The sequence below is a fragment of the Giraffa tippelskirchi genome, chromosome 13, assembly GCF_054371585.1.
Source record: "Giraffa tippelskirchi isolate mGirTip1 chromosome 13, T2T-mGirTip1v1.2.pri, whole genome shotgun sequence".
Classification (NCBI taxonomy): domain Eukaryota; kingdom Metazoa; phylum Chordata; class Mammalia; order Artiodactyla; family Giraffidae; genus Giraffa; species Giraffa tippelskirchi.
The window spans coordinates 13639481-13662337 of record NC_137287.1 but is presented as its reverse complement, the minus strand read 5'-3'; the positions used below and the strand labels follow the sequence as shown (position 1 = coordinate 13662337).

General features: G+C 40.4%; 2 protein-coding genes across 12 annotated transcripts in view; both read left to right on the top strand.

The window, feature by feature from the left end:
* The window catches only part of CALN1 (calneuron 1), a 693518-nt gene that overhangs the window by 16139 nt on the left and 654522 nt on the right, over positions 1-22857 (top strand). For both annotated transcript variants that reach the window (XM_081558121.1, XM_081558116.1), the window contains exons 3-4: positions 3227-3345; positions 6442-6551. The gene's annotated coding sequence lies outside the window, so the exon portion shown is untranslated. The remainder of the gene's footprint in view (positions 1-3226; positions 3346-6441; positions 6552-22857) is intronic.
* The window catches only part of LOC145532619 (S-adenosyl-L-methionine-dependent tRNA 4-demethylwyosine synthase TYW1), a 147647-nt gene that overhangs the window by 42092 nt on the left and 82698 nt on the right, over positions 1-22857 (top strand). For all 10 annotated transcript variants that reach the window (XM_081558074.1, XM_081558065.1, XM_081558068.1 and 7 more), the window contains 2 exons: positions 3227-3345; positions 6442-6551. In XM_081558074.1, the coding sequence (XP_081414200.1) occupies positions 3230-3345; positions 6442-6551 (226 nt within the window). In that variant the 5' untranslated portion in view covers positions 3227-3229. The remainder of the gene's footprint in view (positions 1-3226; positions 3346-6441; positions 6552-22857) is intronic.

The window sequence follows — 22857 nt, the reverse complement described above, 5'->3', positions numbered from 1 at the left end:
CCTATGGAACACTCACCAAGATAGACCATGTTCTAGGCCATAGAACAAACCTCGGCAGATTTGAAAGTATTAAAATCTTACAGAGTGTGTTCTCTGATCATAATGGAATCAAACTAGAAATCAATAATAAAAACAAAAGGAAAATCTCTACAAATATGTGGAAATTAAACAACACATTTCTAAGTAAGCGTTGGGCCAAAGAGGAAGTCTCAAAGGAAATGAAAAAATACGTAGCACTGGATGATAGTAAAAAAAAATTGTATATGATGCAGCTCAGGCAGTGCTCAGAGAGAAATTTCCAGCAGTGTATGCTTATGTTAGAAATGAGGAAAGATGTCAAATAAGAAACCAATGAAAATCTAAGTAAGTGTAAATAAAAATCTAAATGTAAATCTAAATAAATGTTCATGGATTGGAAGACTCAATGGAGTAAAACATCAATTTTGCCCAAATTGATGTATGGGTTTAATGCAATTCCTATTAAAGTCCTAGGAAGGTTTTTGTAGAAGTAGACAACTTGTTATAAAATTTATAAGGAAAAACATGGGAATGTAAAATAGCTTGAACAATATTGTGGAAGAATAAAATGGGAGGAATCATACATCCTGATATTATAGCTTACTGATTGCTACAGTAATCAAGAACATATGGTGTTAGTAGCAGGATGGACATATAGATCAATAGGACAGAATGGAGGTCCCCAAAATAAACTCACAAATACGCTTAACTGATTTTTTACAGAGGTTCAAAAGCAATTCCTCGGAGACCCTTCCCAACTAATGGTGCTGCGGCAACCAGCACCATCCATAGGCAAAAAACCAAAAAAACCACTGCCACCAAACCACATGCCCCAAAAGTACACACACACACACACACACACACACATTTTGAGTTAAATAGATCAAGACCTAAAATCTAAAGTATGAAACTATAAAACTCAAAGAAAACAGTTTTTTTTTTTTTTTTAATATTTATTTTAATTTATTTATTTGGCTGCGCTGGATCTTAGTTGCAGCATATGGGATCTCCATTGCAGCGTGCAGGAACTTTTAGTTTCAGCATGTGGGATCTAGTTCCCTGACCAGGAATCGAACCCGGGTCCCCTGCCTTGGGAGCTCGAAGTCTTAACCACTGGACCACCAGGGAAGTCCCAAGAAAACAGTTTTAAAGAAAAATGTGTCGTCCTCCTCAGATGTGTCCATCCCTTTATCCTTTTAGCCCTTCAGTGTTCAGTTTGGATATCTCACCTCTGAGGAGTTCTCACTGGTCCTGGAAGGCTGGGCTGATCATCTGTCCCAGGGGCTCCAGTAACAGCATGCTGGATGTTTGTCTTTTCTCTGCTTGCCCAACATCTGAGTCTTTCCGTGTTTGGGAAATTTCTCATTAAATGGACTTTGTCTGGTATGAGGGCCCACTGCCTACTATAGAAGCTAAGGATGACAGATACTGTTTCCTGGTACCATGTCCTAGCAACTTGGGTATAAAAGTGTCATCTAGGATAGTCAATTCTTTTCAGCCAGAGACTTTGAGTATGGGGTGAGTGAAGGAAAGGAACTGGGACATGGAGAACTCATTCTTGTGCCAGTGGCAGCAGCCATCTGCAGTTCAGGGGTGGTGCTGATGATGGTATCGGGAGACGGGGCAGGGTGTCTATAGTATATAGCTTCTGGGGGATCGAGGGGTGGACCTGCTGCTGGCTTTCCTTCATTCTTGCCTTTATAATGGGTCACTGAGCTGTGAGATCCTTTCAATAAATTCCTTTTTTCTTTAGCCAGACTCCATTTCTGTTACTTGCGGAAGAATCTTAACGGATTTAATTAGATTATCATGATAGTATTGCACATTTTTCTTGCTTACTTGCCATTTCCTCCAACTAGCCCCTCCATGGGTAGGGGCTCTGTCTTATTAGTCATTGTACATTCAACACACAGTATGCTTGAAGTACATTAACTGATTGGTAAATAATGAATGAAACACGCAGGTCTTCAACTTTGTTTCTCCATTGCCATAATATTTAGTGGTAATTACTCTGTAACTTTTGCATATGGTGGACTTTTTAGTTTTCAGGGCTACTTTGGCTATTTGTTTGCCTTCTTGAATATTTTGTTGGGAACTTGAAAGAGTGTAGAAACAGTTATCCTGAACAGCATTTTCCCTTCACTGCCTTTTTTTTTTTAAGTGAAAGGACTACCTGAAACGGACAGGGGAACCTCTTTTATCAGGATAAAAAATAAGACTTTTTGGTCAACTGATATAGTAACAAGCTGGTAGATTTTATGTGGACGGCATTGTAATATCATTACACTGATACATAATGTACACTGATCCATATGTACAAAGGCTTGCCAGCTATGTTTCCTCTTTGTTGTTCCTATTGTTAATTGCATAGTATTTCAGTCACTTAGCTCAAAATCTCAGTTATCTTGGACACCTTCCTCTGTTTGTCCCTCTAATTGGGACCATACCTCTTCAGTTCCCTTTGCCTTTCCTCCACCAATGTTAAAGCAAAGTCACCAGGTCCTTTCTTGCATAACCTCCTTAGAGGTTTCACTTTGATTGAATCAAGCCCATCTAACACAGAGCTCCTGGATGGATCTTTCTAATGGTTACCACAAGAAGCTCCATGGTATCTTGTGATCCCAACCCTGAATTGATCTGCAGTATTTCTTCAAGTTACTGTTCTTATGGTGGTTTTGCCAATCACATTGTGTTCTTTTCTGGAATAATCTATTTCTTGTATACATGCTGCTTGTCCCCTCAACAGTCTCAACTCCTCTCTATGTTCAAATTCTATTGGGTTGACATAGAATGTGCTCCAGGTTTCATTCCCTTACTCACCCTCCTTTATTCAATATGGAGATAACTCTTTCAGGTGAATGCCACTTCCCCCTTTTCTGGGAGCCTTATTTCTCCTTTGGCATTATATACTATTGTACTAATATTTGAGGCAGGTGAATGGATTTGAAAATGAAAGTATCCATGGTCCTCCCTGTGGAGCTTTCAAAATTAATGAATCATAGATTTATCTCATTAGGGTTTAGAAAACCCGGAGCACTATCAAAACCCAAACACTGCTATAATGTTAGCTTTCTGTCTCATGCAGATACTGGTAAGGGTTGTTATACTCCTGAAAAACATGGTTTCTTCTTTAAAATGATGCCCTGGTGTTTTGTTTCCTTGCTTTGAGGATCTTATTCAAATTATCGTTTGTTTTTTATGTTCACAGTCCATGCTCCGAGGGAGAGGAGGTTGCTATAAACATACATTCTATGGCATTGAAAGCCATCGTTGCATGGAAACTACCCCGAGCTTGGCATGTGCAAATAAATGTGTCTTCTGTTGGCGGTAAGTAAAAATGAATGGCCATGGTGATCAAATATGTAATGTTGTGCTGAAAAATCCTAGGAGTTTATTATGCTCTCTGTTAACCTGTTCTTTCCTATTTTGATAGTGGTGTCATTAGCTATTCAGTGGTATAGATTGGTTTAGATTGAAAATCTCTATTTTCTCTAACTCACTATATCTGTTTATGTAGCTAATTCAAATGATTGTATTTTAGGTTCTCATTATTTTATCCTTTTTTTTAAAAAAAAGTTTCATTGAATCATAAAAGTAAGCTAGACTTACATAGAAAATGTTAAAAACCATTAAAAATTATAAAGAAAAGCAACAATACAAGCATCCAGGGAAAACACTTTTAATGCTTTGTAGTATTTGCTTTCTGTTTTTTTTTTTCTCCCTAAGTCTTTCACTTTTAAAAATATAGCTGAGAGCATTTTCTACTTTCTGTTTTATATCCTGATGTTATTTTTTTAGATATAAAACTCTTTCTCTGTCGTTAGAATTTTATATACATAAGCTTTTTATTTTGAAACAATTTTAGTTTACAGAAGATTTCCAAAGAAATTTTCCAACTTCTCTTAATGTTCAGACCTTACGTAACCATGGAACAACTATCAAAATCAAGAAATTAACACTGACGCAGTATTATTAATCAAATTGGAAACTGAGTTTTATTAGTTTTCCCATTAGATTCAATTCAGGATCCTACATCAAATTTAAGCTTTAGGTGTCATGCCTCTTTAGTTATCTCCAGTTCTTTAGTCTTTCCTTGTCTATCATGACCTTGACACTTTTGAAGAGTATTAGCTAGGTATATTTGGATTTTGGGACAAAAACTCATAGAAGTGATGTAACCTCTCAGCATACCATAGTAGGGAGTACTTCTAACTTTTATTATGGATGTGTTTTGAGCAAAAATAGAGTGAATAGTATAATGAATCTCTATGTACATTTGTTAACACATTTCCAGTCATGTTCCATTTACCTACCCTAGTTCTCACTATTTCGGTGCAAATCTCAGCCATTATTGTTTTATCTTATACCTACTTTGATTGACAGATAATAAAGGCCTAAAAAAAGAATCGAGTATCATCATCCCGTCATAAGTTCTTTTACATGGTTTCCTTTTTCTAGTTATCTGGGGATATAGTAAAAAAGCAGAAACAAAACCTGAAAAATATCTTTTGAGACATTTTGTTAAATCATTGGTTCTCCACTGGGGCAAAATTTCTATTTTTCATCCTGAGGGGAAACTTAGGGCATTTGACCATGTCTGGAGACATTTTCGATTGTTGTAATGGAGGGAGGTGCTACTGGCGTCTATTGGGTAGGGGCCAGGGATGCTCTTACACACCCTATAACACATAGGACAGCCCTCCACAGCAAAGAGTTATTGAGTTCAAAATGTCAGTTGTGCTGAGGTCGAAAAGTCCTGTGGCAGTGGTCTAGGGATGTGTAGCATAAGAGCTTCACAACAGTATATTTGATATTTCTATTATATTTTTTGGCTGCTGTTGGCATAAATTTTACTTTTATATAAGCTGTAAACACAGTATGCCGGTACTCTGTTTTAGTTGTACTGTCAGTTGTTTTTAGGGTAATTAAAAGGAAAAATAAACTTTATTTTTCCATATTTTTTTTCTTTTTCAGCACTCATCATTTCTTTGAGTAATCTGAGTTACTATTTGGTGTCTGTTTCTTTTGCCTGAATGATTCCCTTTAATATATTCTGTAGTATAGGTTTGCCAACAAGGAAAATTCTCAGGTTTTTGTCTGCAAAAGTCTTTCTTACTCCATTTTTGGAAAGATATTTTGCACTGGGTATAGAATTCTGAGTTGACAAGTTTATTTCCTTTAAGCATTCTTTCAGGTGTCATTATAGTTTCATCTGGCTTACTTGTTTTCTGATGAGTTGTCAGAAGTAATACCAATCTGTGTCCTTAAGTAATGTGTCCTTTTTCTCTTACTTGAAGATTTTCTGATTTTCTTTTGTTTTCATTAGCTTAGATACTGTATTTTTACACTGTCTTCAAATATTCTGGTTGTTCTGCAAGCTTCTTGGATCTGTGGTTAATTGTTTCTCATTAACTTCGGGAAATTGTTGGCCATAATTTTTCTACATCTTTTTTTACTTTATTCTGTGTTTCCCTTCTGGGATTTTAATTACTGTACTTTGGTTCCGGGATTCCAATTATGTATATTTTGGATAATTGTCCCACAGCTCTTGGATGCTGTGTCTTTTTTTTCCCCACTTAAAATTTTATGTGTGTTTTAGTTGGCTTATTTGTCCTCTCCAAGTTTTTTTGGTTTTTTTTTTCACTCTTTCCTTAGCTGTTGTAGTTTACTGTTGAGCCTATCAAAGTCCTATTTTTTTCATGTTTAGTATTTCTATTTCTAATTTTCATCTCTGTTCTGAATTTACCCATTTGGTCTTGCATGTTGTTTGCCTCTTTCTATTAGGGCTTGTAACGTATGGTAATCATAGTTCTAAAAATATAACCTGTCAGATACTTTCACCCCTTGTGTCAGAAGAGTTTGGTTCTGTTGATTGCTCTGTCTGTTGAAAATGTGTTTTCTTGCTTTTTTGTATGCCTCTTATTTTTTTTTTTTTTTGAAGTCCAACATTGTTAGAGACTGAGATGAATGTTTTTTGTGTCTGGAAATTGGCACCCCTTTCCTTTCTGGTGTCCTTTAGAGATACCTTGAGTGTTGCCTAGGGTTTGCTGGAGGTTTTTCCCTCTATGATCCATCCTAAGCTTTAGGTCTTCCCATTGCTTCTCAGAGAGAGTCTTGAAACAATATTGTACTGGTGGTCATTGCTGAATGCTTGTTAGCCTGGTGGTGTGTGGCTGGGAGAGAGGGGTACATGTTTTGTATTGTTCTGATTAAGCCTCAGTCTTGGCCAAGCATTTCCCTTGTACATCTATCTGTCTCTGCTAGATGTCATGACTCAAAATAAGTTGTAGAATATAGCTGTAGATAGCTGAGCTTTTAGGAGAAAACCAACTTGGATTTTATAATTATATGGACTCCCTCATAGGGGGTGACTAGCTGAGATTTAACAGAGTTGTAAAGAACTTTTGCCTCTTTTTTTTCTAGGCACCACACCAATCCAGTGGGTACTGAATGGCGGTGGAAGATGGACCAGCCTGAAATGATCTTGAAGGAAGCCATTGAAAACCATCAGAACATGATCAAGCAGTTTAAAGGTATTTATCTTCCCTCCACAAAGGAATGCTAATAGCCTGAATTAAATTGGCAGAGGATTGCCTCCTTTGGCAGAATGTTGTCCCTGCTGGCAAATTCTCACATAGGAAATTGAAAACTTGTAGAAATACTATATATGCTTTGGCCTTTATAGTTTTCACTGATAATTTTATATATCGTATGATGGGAGAACTAAAAAATTAATCCAAAGCTTAGCTATTTTTAATACAGTGCACTCAGCTTGTAAATTTTGGCTGGGAATGTATCATCATTCCTCCTAAAAACCTTTGCTATTGTTCTGTGTTGGATACAAAGCAACCTTGTGATTTGACTGATAATTTTAGATCATTCAACTGATAAATAATACCGGTTAGATAGTATTAGGAAGGCATTTTCGAATAAATGCCGTACAAAAAAGGAGGGTTAATTTTAATCAGATTTCCTCTGCATGATCCACAGTGATGTATAGAATTCTGCTACTCAGTTTCAAGAATTTCCTGGTCTAGCTGTGTCTCATAGTTCAAGGTGTTTGACTCTACTGGAGATGGCTGGTTCTTAAGCTTTAGTGTGCATCAGAATTGATCATTAAAATAGAGATTCCTGATCTCCTTCCCCAGGGATTGATTCAGAAAGTCTGAGGGAGGGAGCTAGGATGTACATCACTTACACATTTTCTGGTAACCCTGTTGTTGAACTGGAAACTATACTTTGAGACCCACCGCTATAAATAGATGTGGAGGGCTTGTATTGGGTTGGCCAAAGAGTTCTTTCGGCTTTCCCATAGCAGCTTAAGGAAAAACCTGAACAAACTTTTTGGCCAACCCGATAAAATAAGGGCTTTTAAAGACAATTGCAGATGATCGGCTGAAATGTGTTAGGTTCCCTGTTAAATGTGCATGCCTCTGTCTCCACCCACCACTTGTCAGTCCTATCTTCTTTATTCTCCTTTCCTTTCATATACAACAAAAAAAGTGAATTCCAGCCAAGGTGGGTTTGGCATCGGCACTCTTGTATCGTAAGTGGGAGTCTTTATAAACCCCAGTAATTAGCATTTTGAAGATCAGGTAGACCTTTCATGCAGAGAAGTTCGTTCTGCCAGGTCACTGCTTCTTGAGATCAGTGTTTCTGATGTTTTTCTTTCACCAAGCAGTTCTCCAGGTCTCAGTAGACACTGCCTGGGTGTCCGACAAATGTAATTCAGTCCTGGCACTGTCTGGAGATAACATCAGACCCACAGGTTAGGGGTTCAGTCCTGTAATATTGCGCCCCACTTCATATGCCAATGGAAAGCCTGGGATGTTACCTGTGTTTCTGATTGACTGTCTGTAATTCGGACTGGCCACCTCATGTGAAGGGTTGACTCATTGGAAAAGACCCTAATGTTGGGTAGGATTGGGGGCGGGAGGAGAAGGGGACAACAGAGGATGAGATGGTTGGATGGCATCACCGACTCAATGGACATGGGTTTGGGTAGACTCTGGGAGTTGGTGATGGACAGAGAGGCCTGGCGTGCTGCAATTCATGGAGTCGCAAAGAGTCGGACATGACTGAGCGACTGAACTGAACTGAATTCGGAAGTTCCCATGACCTCCTCAGATTCTGTTAGTTTGTTAGAGTGGCTTGTAGAACAGAGAAGCATCTACTTATGTTTTCCAGTTTGCTATAAAGGATATTATAGAACCACAGGTGAACAGCCAGATGGAGAAGTATAGGGTCGGGTCTGGAAGGGTCCTGAGGCCAGGAGCTTCTGTCCCCATGGAACTGGGGTGCACCACCCTCCTAGTGCATGGATACATTCACCAACCCAGAAGCTCATCAAGTCTTGTTCAAGGGTTTTTATAGAGCTTAATTTGTCAGTTCCCTTTCCCTTTCTCACTGATCCATGGGTGTGATTGAAAATTCTAATCCTTTGAACACTTGGCGTTTATGGTGACCAGCCCCATCCTGAGGATATTTAGGAGTCCTACCCTATGTCACCCCATTTGCATAAATGTACTTAGGTGTACTTAAAAGGGGCTGCTTATTTATTTTTTGGCTGTGCTGCCTGGCATATGGGATCTTAGTTCCCTGACTAGGCATTGTGTCCCCTGCAGTTGAGGCATGGAGTCTTAATCACTGGACTGCTAGGGAAGTCCCGAAAGGGATCTTTATGAATGACAAAAGGTACTTCCACCACTCAAGAAATCCCAGGGGTTATAGGAGCTTTGTGCCAGGTTCAGTTCAGTTCCATTCAGGGGTTATAGGAGCTTTGTGCCAGTTCAGTTCAGTTGCTCAGTCACGTCCGACTCTTTGCGACCCCATGAATCACAGCACGCCAGTCCTCCCTGTCCATCACCAACTCCCGGAGTTTACCCAAACCCATGTCCATCGAGTCGGTGATGCCATCCAACCATCTCGTCCTCTGTTGTCCCCTTCTTCTCCTGCCCCCAGTCCTTCCAGCATTAGGGTCCTTTCCAATGAGTCAACTCTTTGCATGAGGTGGCCAAAGTATTGGAGTTTCAGCTTCAACATCAGTCCTTCCAATGAACACCCAGGACTGATCTCCTTTAGGATGGACAGGTTGGATCTCCTTGCAGTCCAAGGGACTCTCAAGAGTCTTCTCCAACACCATAGTTCAAAAGCATCAATTCTTCGGCACTCAGCTTTCTTCACCGTCCAACTCTCACATCCATACGTGACCACTGGAAAAACCATAGCGTTGACTAGACGGACCTTTGTTGGCATAGTAATGTCTCTGCTTTTAAATATGCTATCTAGGTTGGCCATAACCTTCCTTCCAAGGAGTAAGGGTCTTTTAATTTCATGGCTGCAATCACCATCAGCAGTGATTTTGGAGCCCCCAAAAATAAAGTCTGACACTGTTTCCACTGTTTCCCCATCTATTTGCCATGAACTGATGGGACCAGATGCCGTGATCTTAGTTTTCTGAATGTTGAGCTTTAAGCCAACTTTTTCACTCTCCTCTCTCACTTTCATCAAGAGGCTCTTTAGTTCTTCACTTTCTGCCATAAGGGTGGTGTCATCTGCATATCTGAGATTATTGATATTTCTCCCGGCAATCTTGATTCCAGCTTGGCTTCTTCCAGCCCAGCGTTTCTCATGATGTACTCTGCATATAAGTTAAATAAGCAGGGTGACAATATACAGCCTTGACATTCTCCTTTTCCTATTTGGAACCAGTCTGTTGTTCCATGTCCATTTCTAACTGTTGCTTCCTGACCTGCATATAGGTTTCTTAAGAGACAGGTCAGATGGTCTGGTATTCCCATCTCTTTCAGAATTTTCCACAGTTTATTGTGATCCACACAGTCAAAGGCTTTGGCATAGTCAATAAAGCAGAAATAGATGTTTTTCTGGAACTCTCTTGCTTTTCTGATGATCCAGCGGATGTTGGCAATTTGATCTCTAGTTCCTCTGCCTTTTCTAAAACCAGCTTGAACATCTGGAAGTTCACGGTTCACGTATTGCTGAAGCCTGGCTTGGAGAATTTTGAGCATCACTTTACTAGCGTGTGAGATGAGTGCAATTGTGCGGTAGTTTGAGCATTCTTTGGCATTGCCTTTCTTTGGGATTGGAATGAAAACTGATCTTTGCAAAGACCAAATCTATTTCTTATTTTTTACCATGGTATTTCTTACTACTATTCTGACTTCCTAGGAGAAATTGGGGAAGTAATGTAAATGATGACTCAGGAGCAATAATAATTTATAAAGGTAATTTTATAAAAGTAATTTATAAATTTATATTATTCTTTATGAGTTTTCTAAGGAAAATTGCCTTATACATATATATGTACATATGTATGTGCCAACTTGTACATCTGCAGAGATGCTAATAAATATTTTAATATTTCATCTTGGTTTTTAGTCTTAAGAATTTTTTTTTGGAAACAAGTTATTTTCTCTTATTTGGAAAAAGCAGTGTCTCTTACCAGCCTTTTGGAAAATTAAATTAAACTGTAGTAAAAAACTAGTAAGTCTCCACATCAGGAATTTACTAGCTTTTCTTAGACTCTTTGTTGATTTAGTTAATATTATTGATTATTGACCTTCAAATAAACCATATGCCTTTTAAATAAATTTCAAGGCAAAGTCTTACTTTCTTTTGGATACTTAGTTACTAGTCGGAGTTCTCCAGAGAAACAGAGTCATCAAGATGTTGTGTGGGTGTGTTTAGAGGGAGAGAGAGAGAGGTTGATAGAGTGAGATTGGCTTAAAGAATTGGATTGTAGCATGGTGGAGAAGATGATGTACGACCAGAGACAGAAGTCCATGGGGCTGCCTACCTCGGATGAGCAGAAGAAACAGGAGATTCTGAAGAAGTTCATGGATCAGCATCCAGAGATGGACTTTTCCAAGGCCAGATTCAACTAGCCCCTGTGTTTGCTCCCTGTGTTTGCTCCCCTAAAGTCTCCAGGCTGAGCTCCCGGCCCCCCACTTTGCTTTCCCACCCTCCCTGGGACTAGTGGGCCGCAGGACCAGGGCAGGCATGGGGCTGGCCGGCACACACAGGTCCCAGGCCATCATGGGAGAAGGGCTGGGGCCTTGGGGGGTCTTGTCCTCCCCACCTGGCCTGCTGTTACACATTAAAACCATTTACCCAGTTCAAAAAAAAAAAAAAAAGAATTGGATTGTGGAATTGTACAGGCTTGGTCAATCAAAAAGAAAAATAATCTGATGGGGTAGACCAGCAGGCTGGAGATTTAAGGAAGAATTGCAGTTCAAATCCAGAGGCAGTCTGCTTGCAGAATTCCTTCTTGCTTGAGGGCTGTCAGCCTTTGTTCTTTAAGGCTTTCAGTTGATTTGATGAGGCTCATCCGCATTAGAAAGGGCAGTCTGCTTTACCCAGCGTCCACTGATCTAAATGTTAATCTCATCCAGAAGACGCCTTCACCATCCAACATCCAGAATAATGTTTGACCAAACTGGGCACCATGGCCCAGCCAAGTTGACACGTAAAATTAGCCATCCTAGATAGTCATATCAGAAGCAGGCAAACACCAGTAATTTTACCTTTTTAGTGTAATCAGTATGTTTTTATTTGGTGCTTAAAGAAGCAGTTAAACCCTTAAATAATGGGGTGATGGCCGAGGATGTGTGTTTCCTGGACATCTAGGAAGCTCCTTGAATAAATTGTGTGCCAGGCAGTTTGTGTGAGTGGAAGCAGCCCTGAGGAGTAGACATGCATTTTTCCATCCTGAGATGTCCTTGATACAGAGTGACAATCTGAGTTTTGATGGTGATTTTTCTGACAGGAGCATTTTTGTAAATGCACTTTAAATGGAAATAAGAGATGAATAAATCATGAGGCTGCCTTTCTTCACGTTAATAACATATGTTAGGTGAGCTCGGTGAGCACGTCGTCTTTGTGTCTGCCTAGCTTTTTGGAGGGTTTGTCCTGTGCAGAACGGTGTCCCTGGTTAGTAACCTTGTGCTTGCTTTAATCAGTAGGCATCTCAGACGGTTTGTCTTCAGGTACCTATGGCATAAGAGACAAAAGTGTTTTAAAGTATATATATATCGTCTTGCAGAGGAAGGACAGATACAAGATTGTAGGGAGAAAGAACAGAGCATGTCTGTGAATAAGTGAATCCTGAGTAGGGGTGAGAATGCCTAAGAGGGTGGGGCTGACCCCCGAAATACAGCAGCTGCCATTCATTCACCCTTAAAAACAGCTTTTATGGAGTATCTACTTTGCCCTTGTAATTCTCACAAAGGATGCTTTTCGCATACCTTAATTAATTGCCTTGACAAAATGTTACCATGTCAGCAAAACAGCTCTTTATTTAATCAACAATAAATTTTCTCGAAAGGTTTTCAAATTGGAACTGGTTGCCACTTGTACACTGACACTCTTCAGAATACCGAAAACAAGTTTTTCTTTACAGTAGTAGAAAACAAGTGTATTTTTGAAGGTGTGGTGGGCAGTAGACAGGTCTGCACATGGGCTTAAAGGAGCTCTGATTCATTATATTTTCACTAAGAAAGAGAACTCCCTTAGTTTCCAATTTTTTAAATGGTGGTGACTATTTGTTAATGCTTCTTACTTCATTCTGGGCTTAATCAAGACATTACTTTTTTGAAAATCTGTCTCATTGTTTTAATGACTGCAGCAAATCCGACTGTGAAACTATAGTATCAGAAGATATGTTTTCTATCTTTTTGGCTTTTGGCAGAAAGTAACCTAAAATGTTCAAATTGATGGTTGTTTACTGTGGGCATTCAGCTAGGCAGTGAGATTTTCTAACTTCACTCAGTTTTATCAATGGTTATAATCAGCAGCAGCAGCATAATCTAAGGTTTTCTTTTTTAGTCAACCCGAATTCCTCCTGCAATCAGTGAAATCCCTGTGTTCTGTCTCATTCATCCCTAAGTTCAGTTCAGTTTAGTCACTCAGTCGTGTGACTCCTTGCGACCCCATGGACTGCAGCTTGCCAGGCTTCCCTGTCCATCACCAGCTCCCAGAGCTTACTCAAACTCATGTCCATTGAGTCGGTGATGCCATCCAACCATCTCATCCTCTGTTGTCCCCTTCTCCTGCCTTCAATCTTTCGCAGCATCAGGATCTTTTCCAGTGAGTCAGTTCTTTGCATCAGGTGGCCAAAGTATTGGAGTTTCAGCTTTAACATCAGTCCTTCCAATGCATATTCAGGACTAATCTCCTTTAGGATGGACTGGTTGGATCTCCTTGCAGCTCAAGGGACTCTCATGAGTCTTCTCCAACACCACAGTTCAAAAGCATCAGTTCTTTGGTGCTCGGCTTTCTTTATAGTCCAACTCCCACATCCATACATGACTACTGAAAAAAACCATAGCTTTGACTAGATGGACCTTTGTTCGCAAAGTAATGTCCCTGCTTTCTAATATGCTGTCTAGGTTGGTCATAGTTTTTCTTCCAAGGAGCAAGCGTCTTTTAATTTCATGGCTGTAGTCACTATCTGCAGTGATTTTGGAGCCCCCCAAAATAAAGTCTGTCACTGTTTCCATTGTTTCCCCATCTATTAACCATGAAGTGATGGGACCAGATGCCATGATCTTAGTTTTCTGAATGTTGTTTTAAGTCGACATTTTCACTCTCCTCTTTCACTTTCATCAAGAGGCTCTTTAGTTCTTCTTCGCTTTCTTCCATAAGGGTGGTGTCATCCGCATTTCTGAGGTTATTGATATTTCTCCTGGCAGTCTTGATTCCAATGTATGCTTCATCCAGCCCAGCATTTCCCGTGATGTACTCTGCATATGAGTTAAATAAGCAGGGTGACAGTATACATCCTTGATGTACTCCTTTCCTGATTTGGAACCAGTCTGTTGTTCCATGTCCAGTTCTAATTGTTCCTTCTTGAGCTGCATACAGATTTCTCAGGAGGCAGGTAAGGTGGTCTGGTATTCCCGTCTCTTTCAGAATTTTCCACAGTTTGTTGTGATCCACACAGTCAAAGGCTTTGGCATGGTCAATAAAGCAAAAGTAGATGTTCTTCTGGAACTCTCTTGCATTTTTGATGATCCAGAGGATGTTGGCAATTTGATCTCTGGTTCCTCTGCCTTTTCTAAAACCAGCTTGAACATCTGAAAGTTCACGGTTCACGTACTGTCGAAGCCTGGCTTAGAGAATTTTGAGTATTACTTTGCTAGTGTGTGAGATGAGTGCAATTGTGCAGTAGTTTGAGCATCTTCGGCATTTCCTTTCTTTGCGATTGGAATGGAAACTGACCTTCTCCAGTCCTGTGGTCACTGCTGAGTTTTCCAAATTTGCTGGCTTATGGAGTTCAGCACTTTCACAGCATCATGTTTTAGGATTTGAAATAGGTCAACTGGAATTCCATCACCTCCACTAGCTTTGTTCGCAGTGATGCTTCCTAAGGCCTGCTTGACTTCACATTCCAGGATGTCTGGCTCTAGGTGAGTGATCACACCTAGGTTATCTGGGTCATGAAGATCTTTTTTGTACAGTTCTTCTATGTATTCTTGCCACCTCTTCTTAATATCTTTTGCTTCTGTTAGGTTCATACTATTTCTGTCCTTTATTGTGCCCATCTTTGCATGAAATGTTCCCTTGGTTTCTCTAATTTTCTTGAAGAGATCTCTAAGAGTGTAAATATTAATGAAACAGGTGACTGTCCTTTCTGGATAGCCAGTTTCAGAGTGAGGATGGCGAGGCTAATGAAGTCACTCTACCTCTTCTGAACTGAGTACCGTCCCCTGAGTGATGCTCTGACACACATTCCAGTTCTGGGTGCTGAAGATGCAGGAGTGTCACTCTAGATTTCATTTCAGCCCCTGGTGGAGAGTCTATCCTCTGTCTTCCCCAAATCAGAACTCCTTAGTTAGTAGATATTGGCCTGGAGAAGTGGCTTAATCTCAAATGTAGAATTACTCACAGATGCCCTACAGGAAACTAGTTCTGCTTTCTTTTCTTCCACATCCATTTTAGAATTTCCCTGTTAAAGCCCTGTTGTTATTACCCTGTGTCCCCTTGTGGCTTACAAAAAAGAAAAACGAAACAAAAAGCCAAAAGTAAAAATGTGTTTCTGGTTTCCTTAGTTGAAACTTGGGATACCTGTTCCTATAGGAAAAAAAGAATTGAATTTGATTAGGTGATATTGAAATTGACTTGGTAGTACTATAGTTCAGGTATGTGCTGTGCTAAGTTGCTTCTGTTGTGTCTGACTTTTTGCAACTCCATGGACTGTAGCCATGGGATTCTCCAGGCAAGAGTACTGGTGTGGGTTGCCATTTCCTCTTTGGGGATCTTCCGAACCCAGGGATCGAACCTGAGTCTCTCACATCGCCTGTGTTGGCAGGTGGGTTCTTTACCAGTAGCGCCACCTGGGAATCGCATAGTTAAGGTATATTACAGATTAATTTGATGTTGACGGGGAGTGGGGGTTTAAATGGTAACTTCATCTCCGTTTTCATAGCATTATATCTGGAGGTATATGAATTTCAGATTTCAACAGAAATTTAGGAAACAGGATTCATAAGTTGGAAGTTACAGGCAATTTTCAAAGGTTTGTAGCCGTTTCCTTCTTAGTTGTTATATTTTTCCACTCCTGCCTCTCCTTAGACCTCACTCTTCTAACTCATTGATGTTTCCCCTCACTCTGCCGTGCAGTTCTTTGTTTCTTTGGGTGCTTTTCCACCCCATGTTGATCACCCACTCCCTCCCCTGGGTCTGGTCCAGTCATTCAGTGATCTGATTTTTGTATGGGATGAGGCTTGTTGTGGGTATTATTTTTGCCTCTGAGTTTCCAGCTTTTGGGGCTTCCTTTGTAGCTCAATCTGTAAAGAATCTGCCTGCAGTGCAGGAGACCCGGGTTTGATCCCTGGGTCGGGAAGATCCCCTGGAGAAGGAAATGGCAACCCACTCCAGTATCTTGCCTGGAAAATCTCATGGACACAGGAGTCTGGTGGGCTGCAGTCCATGGGGTCACAAAGAAAGAGTTGGGCATGGCTGAACTACTAACACTTATTAACACATAACTTCCGGCTTTTGGCTCAGTGGCCAGCCTTCGGCACATTTTGAAGACATTCTGATTTTTTCAGTGTTTCCTTTTTGTGCTGCTGTTCTCAATCTCAAGGGTAATCATTGTCTTTTCAGTTATTTCATTGATCATTAAACCAGTCTTCTTCCCATGACCTTTATTAGCTTTCCCCTTTATATGCACAATGTGAAATTAACTTTACACTGATTACAAGTGGGTCAGGATTAAAGTGCAACTCAGCATCTTTTCAAAATGCTCACTGGCCCCCTCCAAATACCACCATGGGAGGGAGACACAGGCTTCAGAGAATGGGGTTGAAGTTTCTTTTTTTTTTTCCTTAGTTAAATTTAGGTATTTGTCTATGCTGGGTCTTAGTTGCAGCACACAGGATCTTCGATTTTCATCGTGGCATGTGGGTTTTAGTTCCGTGATCAGGGAGTGAACCCGGGCCCCCTGCCTTGGGAGCAGGGAGTCTTAGCCACTTGACCACCACGGAAGTCTCAGGGTCAGATTTCTTTAACTCAGTTTCCCATCAGTTCAGCTGAGATCAAGTGAGTGAACACTCTTTGGGAGGAATGTGCTAAGTGCTGAAAGTACAAAGATGAAGAAGACATCATTTGTTGCTGGGTGTTTTTATCTATTGTTTAATGCAAAAAAATAAAGAGTCTCTAATAGATGGGCGTCAGGAACAAGGTGTGCTAAAGTACACACCCAGAAGGAATGTGGGGGAAGCCAGGAAGAGAATACCACCTACTAATTGTTTTCTGAAGCTTGTTTATGAAATAAATGTCACAATAGAAGTGGCTGGATCAGAGATCGATTGTATGTGACTTTCAGCCAGGAGGGGTTCTTAGGAACGTCTTTGGCCAGAAACTGTATCATTATTTGAGAAGAAAAAATGTTTTATTTCTGATTGGTCCAATCTTTTATATAGGAATACTCATATTTGTCAATTATACCTCAATAAAAAAGACATAAGAAAGTATTAAAAAAATAAACGTTCATTATTAACCGATGTCCCCTCCCCCCTCAAAAAAAACCCCCAAAGAAATAGGAATACTCTGTGTTGAACCTTATGTCATTTTTCTGGGTTATTCAGCTGATTGCTATGACCTTAGGATAAAAATTCTGGAATCTTAAGTTTCTGCTTCAGCATCTTTCAGTGACATAAAGTGCCTGCATGCGTGCTCAGTTGCTTCAGTCATGTCCCATTCTTTATGACCCCATGGACTGCAGCCAGCCAGGCTCCTCTGTCCATGGGGATTTTCCAGGCAGGAATACTGGAGTGGGTTGCCATGCCCTCCTCCAGGGGATCTTCCCGACCCAGGGATCGAATGTTCATCTCTTACGTTTCCTGCATTGGCCGGCGGTTCTTTACCACTAGCACCACATGGAAGCCCAAGGTCTTTACCCCCAGTCTAGAGGCTGAATTAGAGACGTTGTGTTTGGGGGCAAGTAAACCATTTGGGTGCCTGTGGTGTTGAACTCATGGGGTCTGGATTGGCCATTGTCCAATATGGGGCATTGTCCAATATCAAAAGAACTTTAAAAGACTGTCCCTTACCAGCAAGGTACTTTCTGACTTCAGGGACAGAGCATCCATGGAACCAATCCAGAAAAAGTCTTCCCATTGTCCACACCTTCTTTTTGTACAACAAGAAGACTGGCAGCTGATGTTTATCTTATCCATTCAAGGCTCAGGGGTTAACAGCTTTATAGAGAAGAGCAGTCGTAATCATAAACCTGACCGCATTTGCCTAGCACTATGGCATTAGCCTGCCCATTCCTGCCTTAAATCCTGGTGCTGGCTTCTCTTCCTTACTAATAAAATGTCCTTTGAAGCTTTCTTTGCACCCCAGCATAGGGCACTTTTGACTACATTAAAAACCTGTTCAGGCAGGTATCCTTTCTTCTCAATGATTTTCTTTGCTGGGAATTCCTTTGCTGCCTCTTGGTTGGCAGAATCTGCTCCTCCTGTTATCTTGACATTTTAAAAGTCAGACCTCTTTCTGAAATCATCAAACCATCCTTTGCTGGCATTCCATTCTCCAGCTTTAGATCCTTCACCTTCCTTTTGCTCTAAGTTGTCATATAATGACTTCACCTTTTGAATCATATTCATCTATAGGTATGTCTTTCTTATAACAATCCTGCCCCCCACATAAAAGCTGCATTTTCAATACGAGATAAAAAGGCATTTCGCAAAAAGCTCAAGGTTTTCACACCTGCTGTAGCTGCAGCGACAGCTTCGTGAATTTCCTTTTCTTTCTTTTTCTTTTTTTACAATGGTCCTTCCGCTGGACTCATTTGTCTTGAAGTGGCAGGCAACTGCAGCTGCAGACTTGACTCTCGGTGCATATCAAGCCATTTACCCTTTTGTCACTTTTCTCTGCTTCTTGGGAGCACTTCCAGCATCACATATCGTATGGGTCCGTGCTGTTATTCAGGGTTTACGGTATTGCACTAAACATGATGAAAACTATGAGAGAACCTCAAACCTGTACTGCAATGAAGTTGACTAGAGAGACAACTGCTCACATGATAGTGAACCTCACGTGGAGTTTCAGACACTTGCAGCACTTGTGCTCAGTGCCGTAGCAACAGGAGGTGCTAGAAGATTTTTACAGTGGTCCAGTCCATACTGCGTCTTCACCTTTGTCTACATGTCTGTCAACTGGGAGTGGTGCCATATGTGGTCCTGTTTGTGTGAGTACATTTTGATACATTTTAACTTTAAAAAAAAACACGTATATTTTATGATAGTAAATGATAGAGTAGTATCTACATGAATTTTATGCATTCACGATACACCTGAGTTTTTCTTAAATTTTTCCGACATTTCTACGTTATGGAGTGTATCTGTGAGTCTTTGCAAATTGTCACAAATCTTCAAAAACTTTTATATAAATAGAAATCCCCAAGAATTATATATATATAAGTATATAAAAGAACTGTATATACATGTATGTGTATGTGTAGAAAAAACCACATACACGTGGGCCTGCACTCTTCCAAACCTTGTTGTTCAAAGATCTCAAAGATCAACTGTATGTTGAATTGAATGGAATTACCATTTTATTAAAAATAGAAAATAATTGAATTTATATTACAATTCATGAAATAATTATCGTAATAAAATATTTGCAGCTAAGATTTTTAAAAAATGCTTATGTACTGGGCTTGGTACCAAACTAGTTATTTCATGTGGCTTATTTCATTGAATTCTCACAACTGTGTGTCTGTGTGTGTGTGTGTGTGTGAATCCCCCACCTTATACATCAGGGAATAGGTGTAGAGGGGGTGAGTGGCTTGACTCGGGACACAGATCAGCCTAGTGGGAGAGCCAGACTTTGAACCTGGTGTATCTGACTTCCAGTGGTTAGGCCCTCACCAGTTCTCAGTCATTCTTCTTTTTGAGTTTCAGGTTAATTTTGCCACTTTAGATTGTATCTGCCCTCCTGCTCGTCTCCTCATGGGTAGATTAATGATGTTTCTTTCTTTTTTTTTACAAAAAGAAAATTTTATACTTAATGCTGAGTTGTCTTGGCAACACAGAGTGAGTTAAGGATCAAGTTTTATTTAAAACCTTGATTCACCTAAGATTTTAGATTTCAGTAACTTAAAAAATTATCCATCTCCAATACTGACATGAAATACATAGAATTGCGGTTAGATATTCATCAGTTCAGTTCAGTCACTCAGTCGTGTCTGACTCTTTGCGACCCCATGAATCGCAGCACGCCAGGCCTCCCTGTCCATCACCAACTCCTGGAGTTTACCCAAACTCATGTCCATTGAGTTGGTGATGTCGTCCATGCATCTCATCCTCTGTCGTCCCCTTCTCCTCCTGCCCTCAATCTTTCCCAGCATCAGGGTCTTTTCAAATGAGTCAGCTCTTTGCATCAGGTGGCCAAAGTATTGGAGTTTCAGCTTCAATATCAGTTCTTCCAATAAACACCCAGGACTAAACCTGCCACTTTTTGATTGTTCTGATTTTAGCCTGTATTATGTTGATTTTGATGACTTGGGTGTTTACTTGTACTTGCTCATTTCCAAGTAGACTGTGTGTGTGTGTGTGTGTGTGTGTGTAAAATAAAGTCACCTCCTGGAAACTAAAGTACAAGCAAGCAGTGAAAGCTAACTTTATTTTCTCCAGATTTGTTGTTCTTCCTTAAGGTGATAGTGACTGGGATTTAATTATTTTAAGAAACCAGGATAAAGGTGATGATAAAAACACATCCTTAATGAATTTTTGTGTGTGTATGCTAGGCCGTCTGCTAAAGCCTTTCCATGCATTATCTCATTTAATTCTAACAAGCATTCTTTGGGGTAAATACTGCTTATAGTGAAGAAAACTGCATTTCAGAGATGACTAAGAAAATGACTGAGAAGGTGTATGAATATGCTCCTCTCCACTTCCAATCTTGGTGAGGAATGTTATACTCTTTAGAAAGAATATATTTTTGAAAAAGTACCTAGAGAAAGTAGCATGGATGCATGTACACTAACATATGTAAATAGATAGCCAATGGGAATTTGCTGTATGACTCAGGGAACTCAAACTGGGGCTCTGTAGTAACCTAGAGGTGTGGGAATGGGCTGGAACCGGGAGGGAAATTCAAGAGGGAGGGGACATATGTGTATCTGTGGTTAACTCCCTTGGACTGTAAGGAGATCAAACCAGTCAGTCCTAAAGGAAATAAGTTCTGAATATTCATTGGAAGGACTGATGCTGAAGCTGAAGCTCCAATACTTTGGCCACCTTATGCGAAGAACCAATTCATTAGAAAAGACTTGTGATGCTGGGAAGGAGTGAAGGCAGGAGGAGAGGGGGACAACAGAGGATGAGATGGTTGGATGGCATCGCTGACTCAATGGACATGAGTTTGAGCAAGTTCTGGGAGATGGTGAAGGACAGGGAAACCTGGCATGCTGCAGTCCATGAGGTCGCAAAGAGTCAGACATGATTGAGCGGTTAATTCATGATGTATAACAGAAATCAAACCAATATTGTAAACCAATTGTCAATCAATTAAAAATAAATAAATATTAAAGAAATAACAAACCTAGAGAGAGCACCAAATCCTAACTACTAGACCACCAGGGAGATATTACCATATGTAAAACAGATATCCAGTGGGAATTTGCTGTGTGATGCAGGGAGCTCAAATCCAGTGTTCTGTGACAAACTAGAGGGCTGCTGGGGTGGGGTGGGAGGTGAGAGGGAACTTCAAGAGGGAGCAGGCATATTTATACCTGTGGCTGACTCATGTTGCTGTATGGCAGAAACCAACACAGTATTGTAATTATCCTCCAATGAAAAATAAATACATAATAATAAAAAAAGAACCTAGAGATGATGGACAGAAATGTCTGAAGTAAAGAATATTTATTTTTATTTGCCTTCTTATGCTCTTTCCAAGCCTTTCAAACTCGTGTTTGATTGAGGGACGTTAATGAATGCTTTCTATTTATAAAAAATAATTTTTTTTCTTTTTTTTTCCCATGGATGCTTTCTGCATTGAGTCAAAAGCAGTACTGCTTGACCTATGCAGTCCACTCGAGTCACATGGGGAGCATTTAATAAATACCAATGTCTCAAGCTCATCCCCAAAGATCAAGATTTAATTGGCTTGGGATACTGCCCGGATGCTGAGATTTTTAAAAAATTCTTTAGGTTATTTCTCAACGTCTAACTACAGTGGAAATCCATAGTGCGTGCCAGTGGTTCCCTAAGCTTGACTGCACATTGGGATCACCTGGGGAGCTTCAAAAACTCCTGATCCCCCGGCCCCTCCCCCAGAGATGGTGATTTTATTGGCCTGAGCTGTGGCCTGGAGTTTGGAACTTTGAAGATAGTCCCAGGTGATTCCAGTGTATTTCTAAGTTTGGAGACTGCTGGTTTCCACAGTGGTTTTCTTTTTAAAAAAAACTGTTTTAAACTGATAGAAATTTAAAAAGAAAAGTTACTTATTTGTTTGGCTGCACCGAGTCTGAGTTGTGGCATATGGGATCTAGTTCCCCGACCAGGGATGGAACCTGGGCCTCCTGCATTAGGAGCGTGGAGTCTTAGCCACTGGATCACCAGGGAAGTCCCTGTGCAGTGGTTTTTTACCTTGACTGCACAGTAGAATCACCTGAGAAACTGTTAAAGCTCCCATGACCCTGGCTTGCACCCACTCCAGTTAAATAGAATCTTTGGCGCTGGATCTTGGTGGCTCTAGTTTTCCATACTCTTAATTCAAAATACTTGAGGGATGAAGGGAGGCAATGATTGGTAAAGGAGAGGCTATTCTTGGGCTTCCCTTGTGGCTCTATTGGTAAAGAATCCACCTGCAATGCGGGAGACCTGGGTTGGGAAGATCCCCTGGAGAAGGGAAGGGTTACCCACTTCAGTATTCTGGCCTAGAGAATTCCATGGACTATACACAGTCCGTGGGGTTGCAAAGAGTCGGACACAACTGAGCGACTTTCACTTTACTTGCCTTATGTAACTATACTGAGTTCATTTTCTTAGAGCAACATGATGGAATGCAGAGCTAAGCAAATTATGGAAAGTAATATATTCTGTGTTCCAAATAATTAGCTGATAATAAAATTAGTTTTGCCTGCTTTATTGATGTAGTTTAAATAGTATTAAAACCAAGGATGAGATTGCTGGTTTAATAATTCTAGGTTTTTCTCTTTTTTTCGACTTAATGTGGCTCAACCGGTAAAGAATCCATCTGCAATACGGGAGACCTGGGTTCAATCCCTGGGTTATGAAGATCCCCTGGAGAAGGGAAGGTTTATGTCTGCCCTCTTAGTGCAGTAGGCAGTATGTCTGTCTC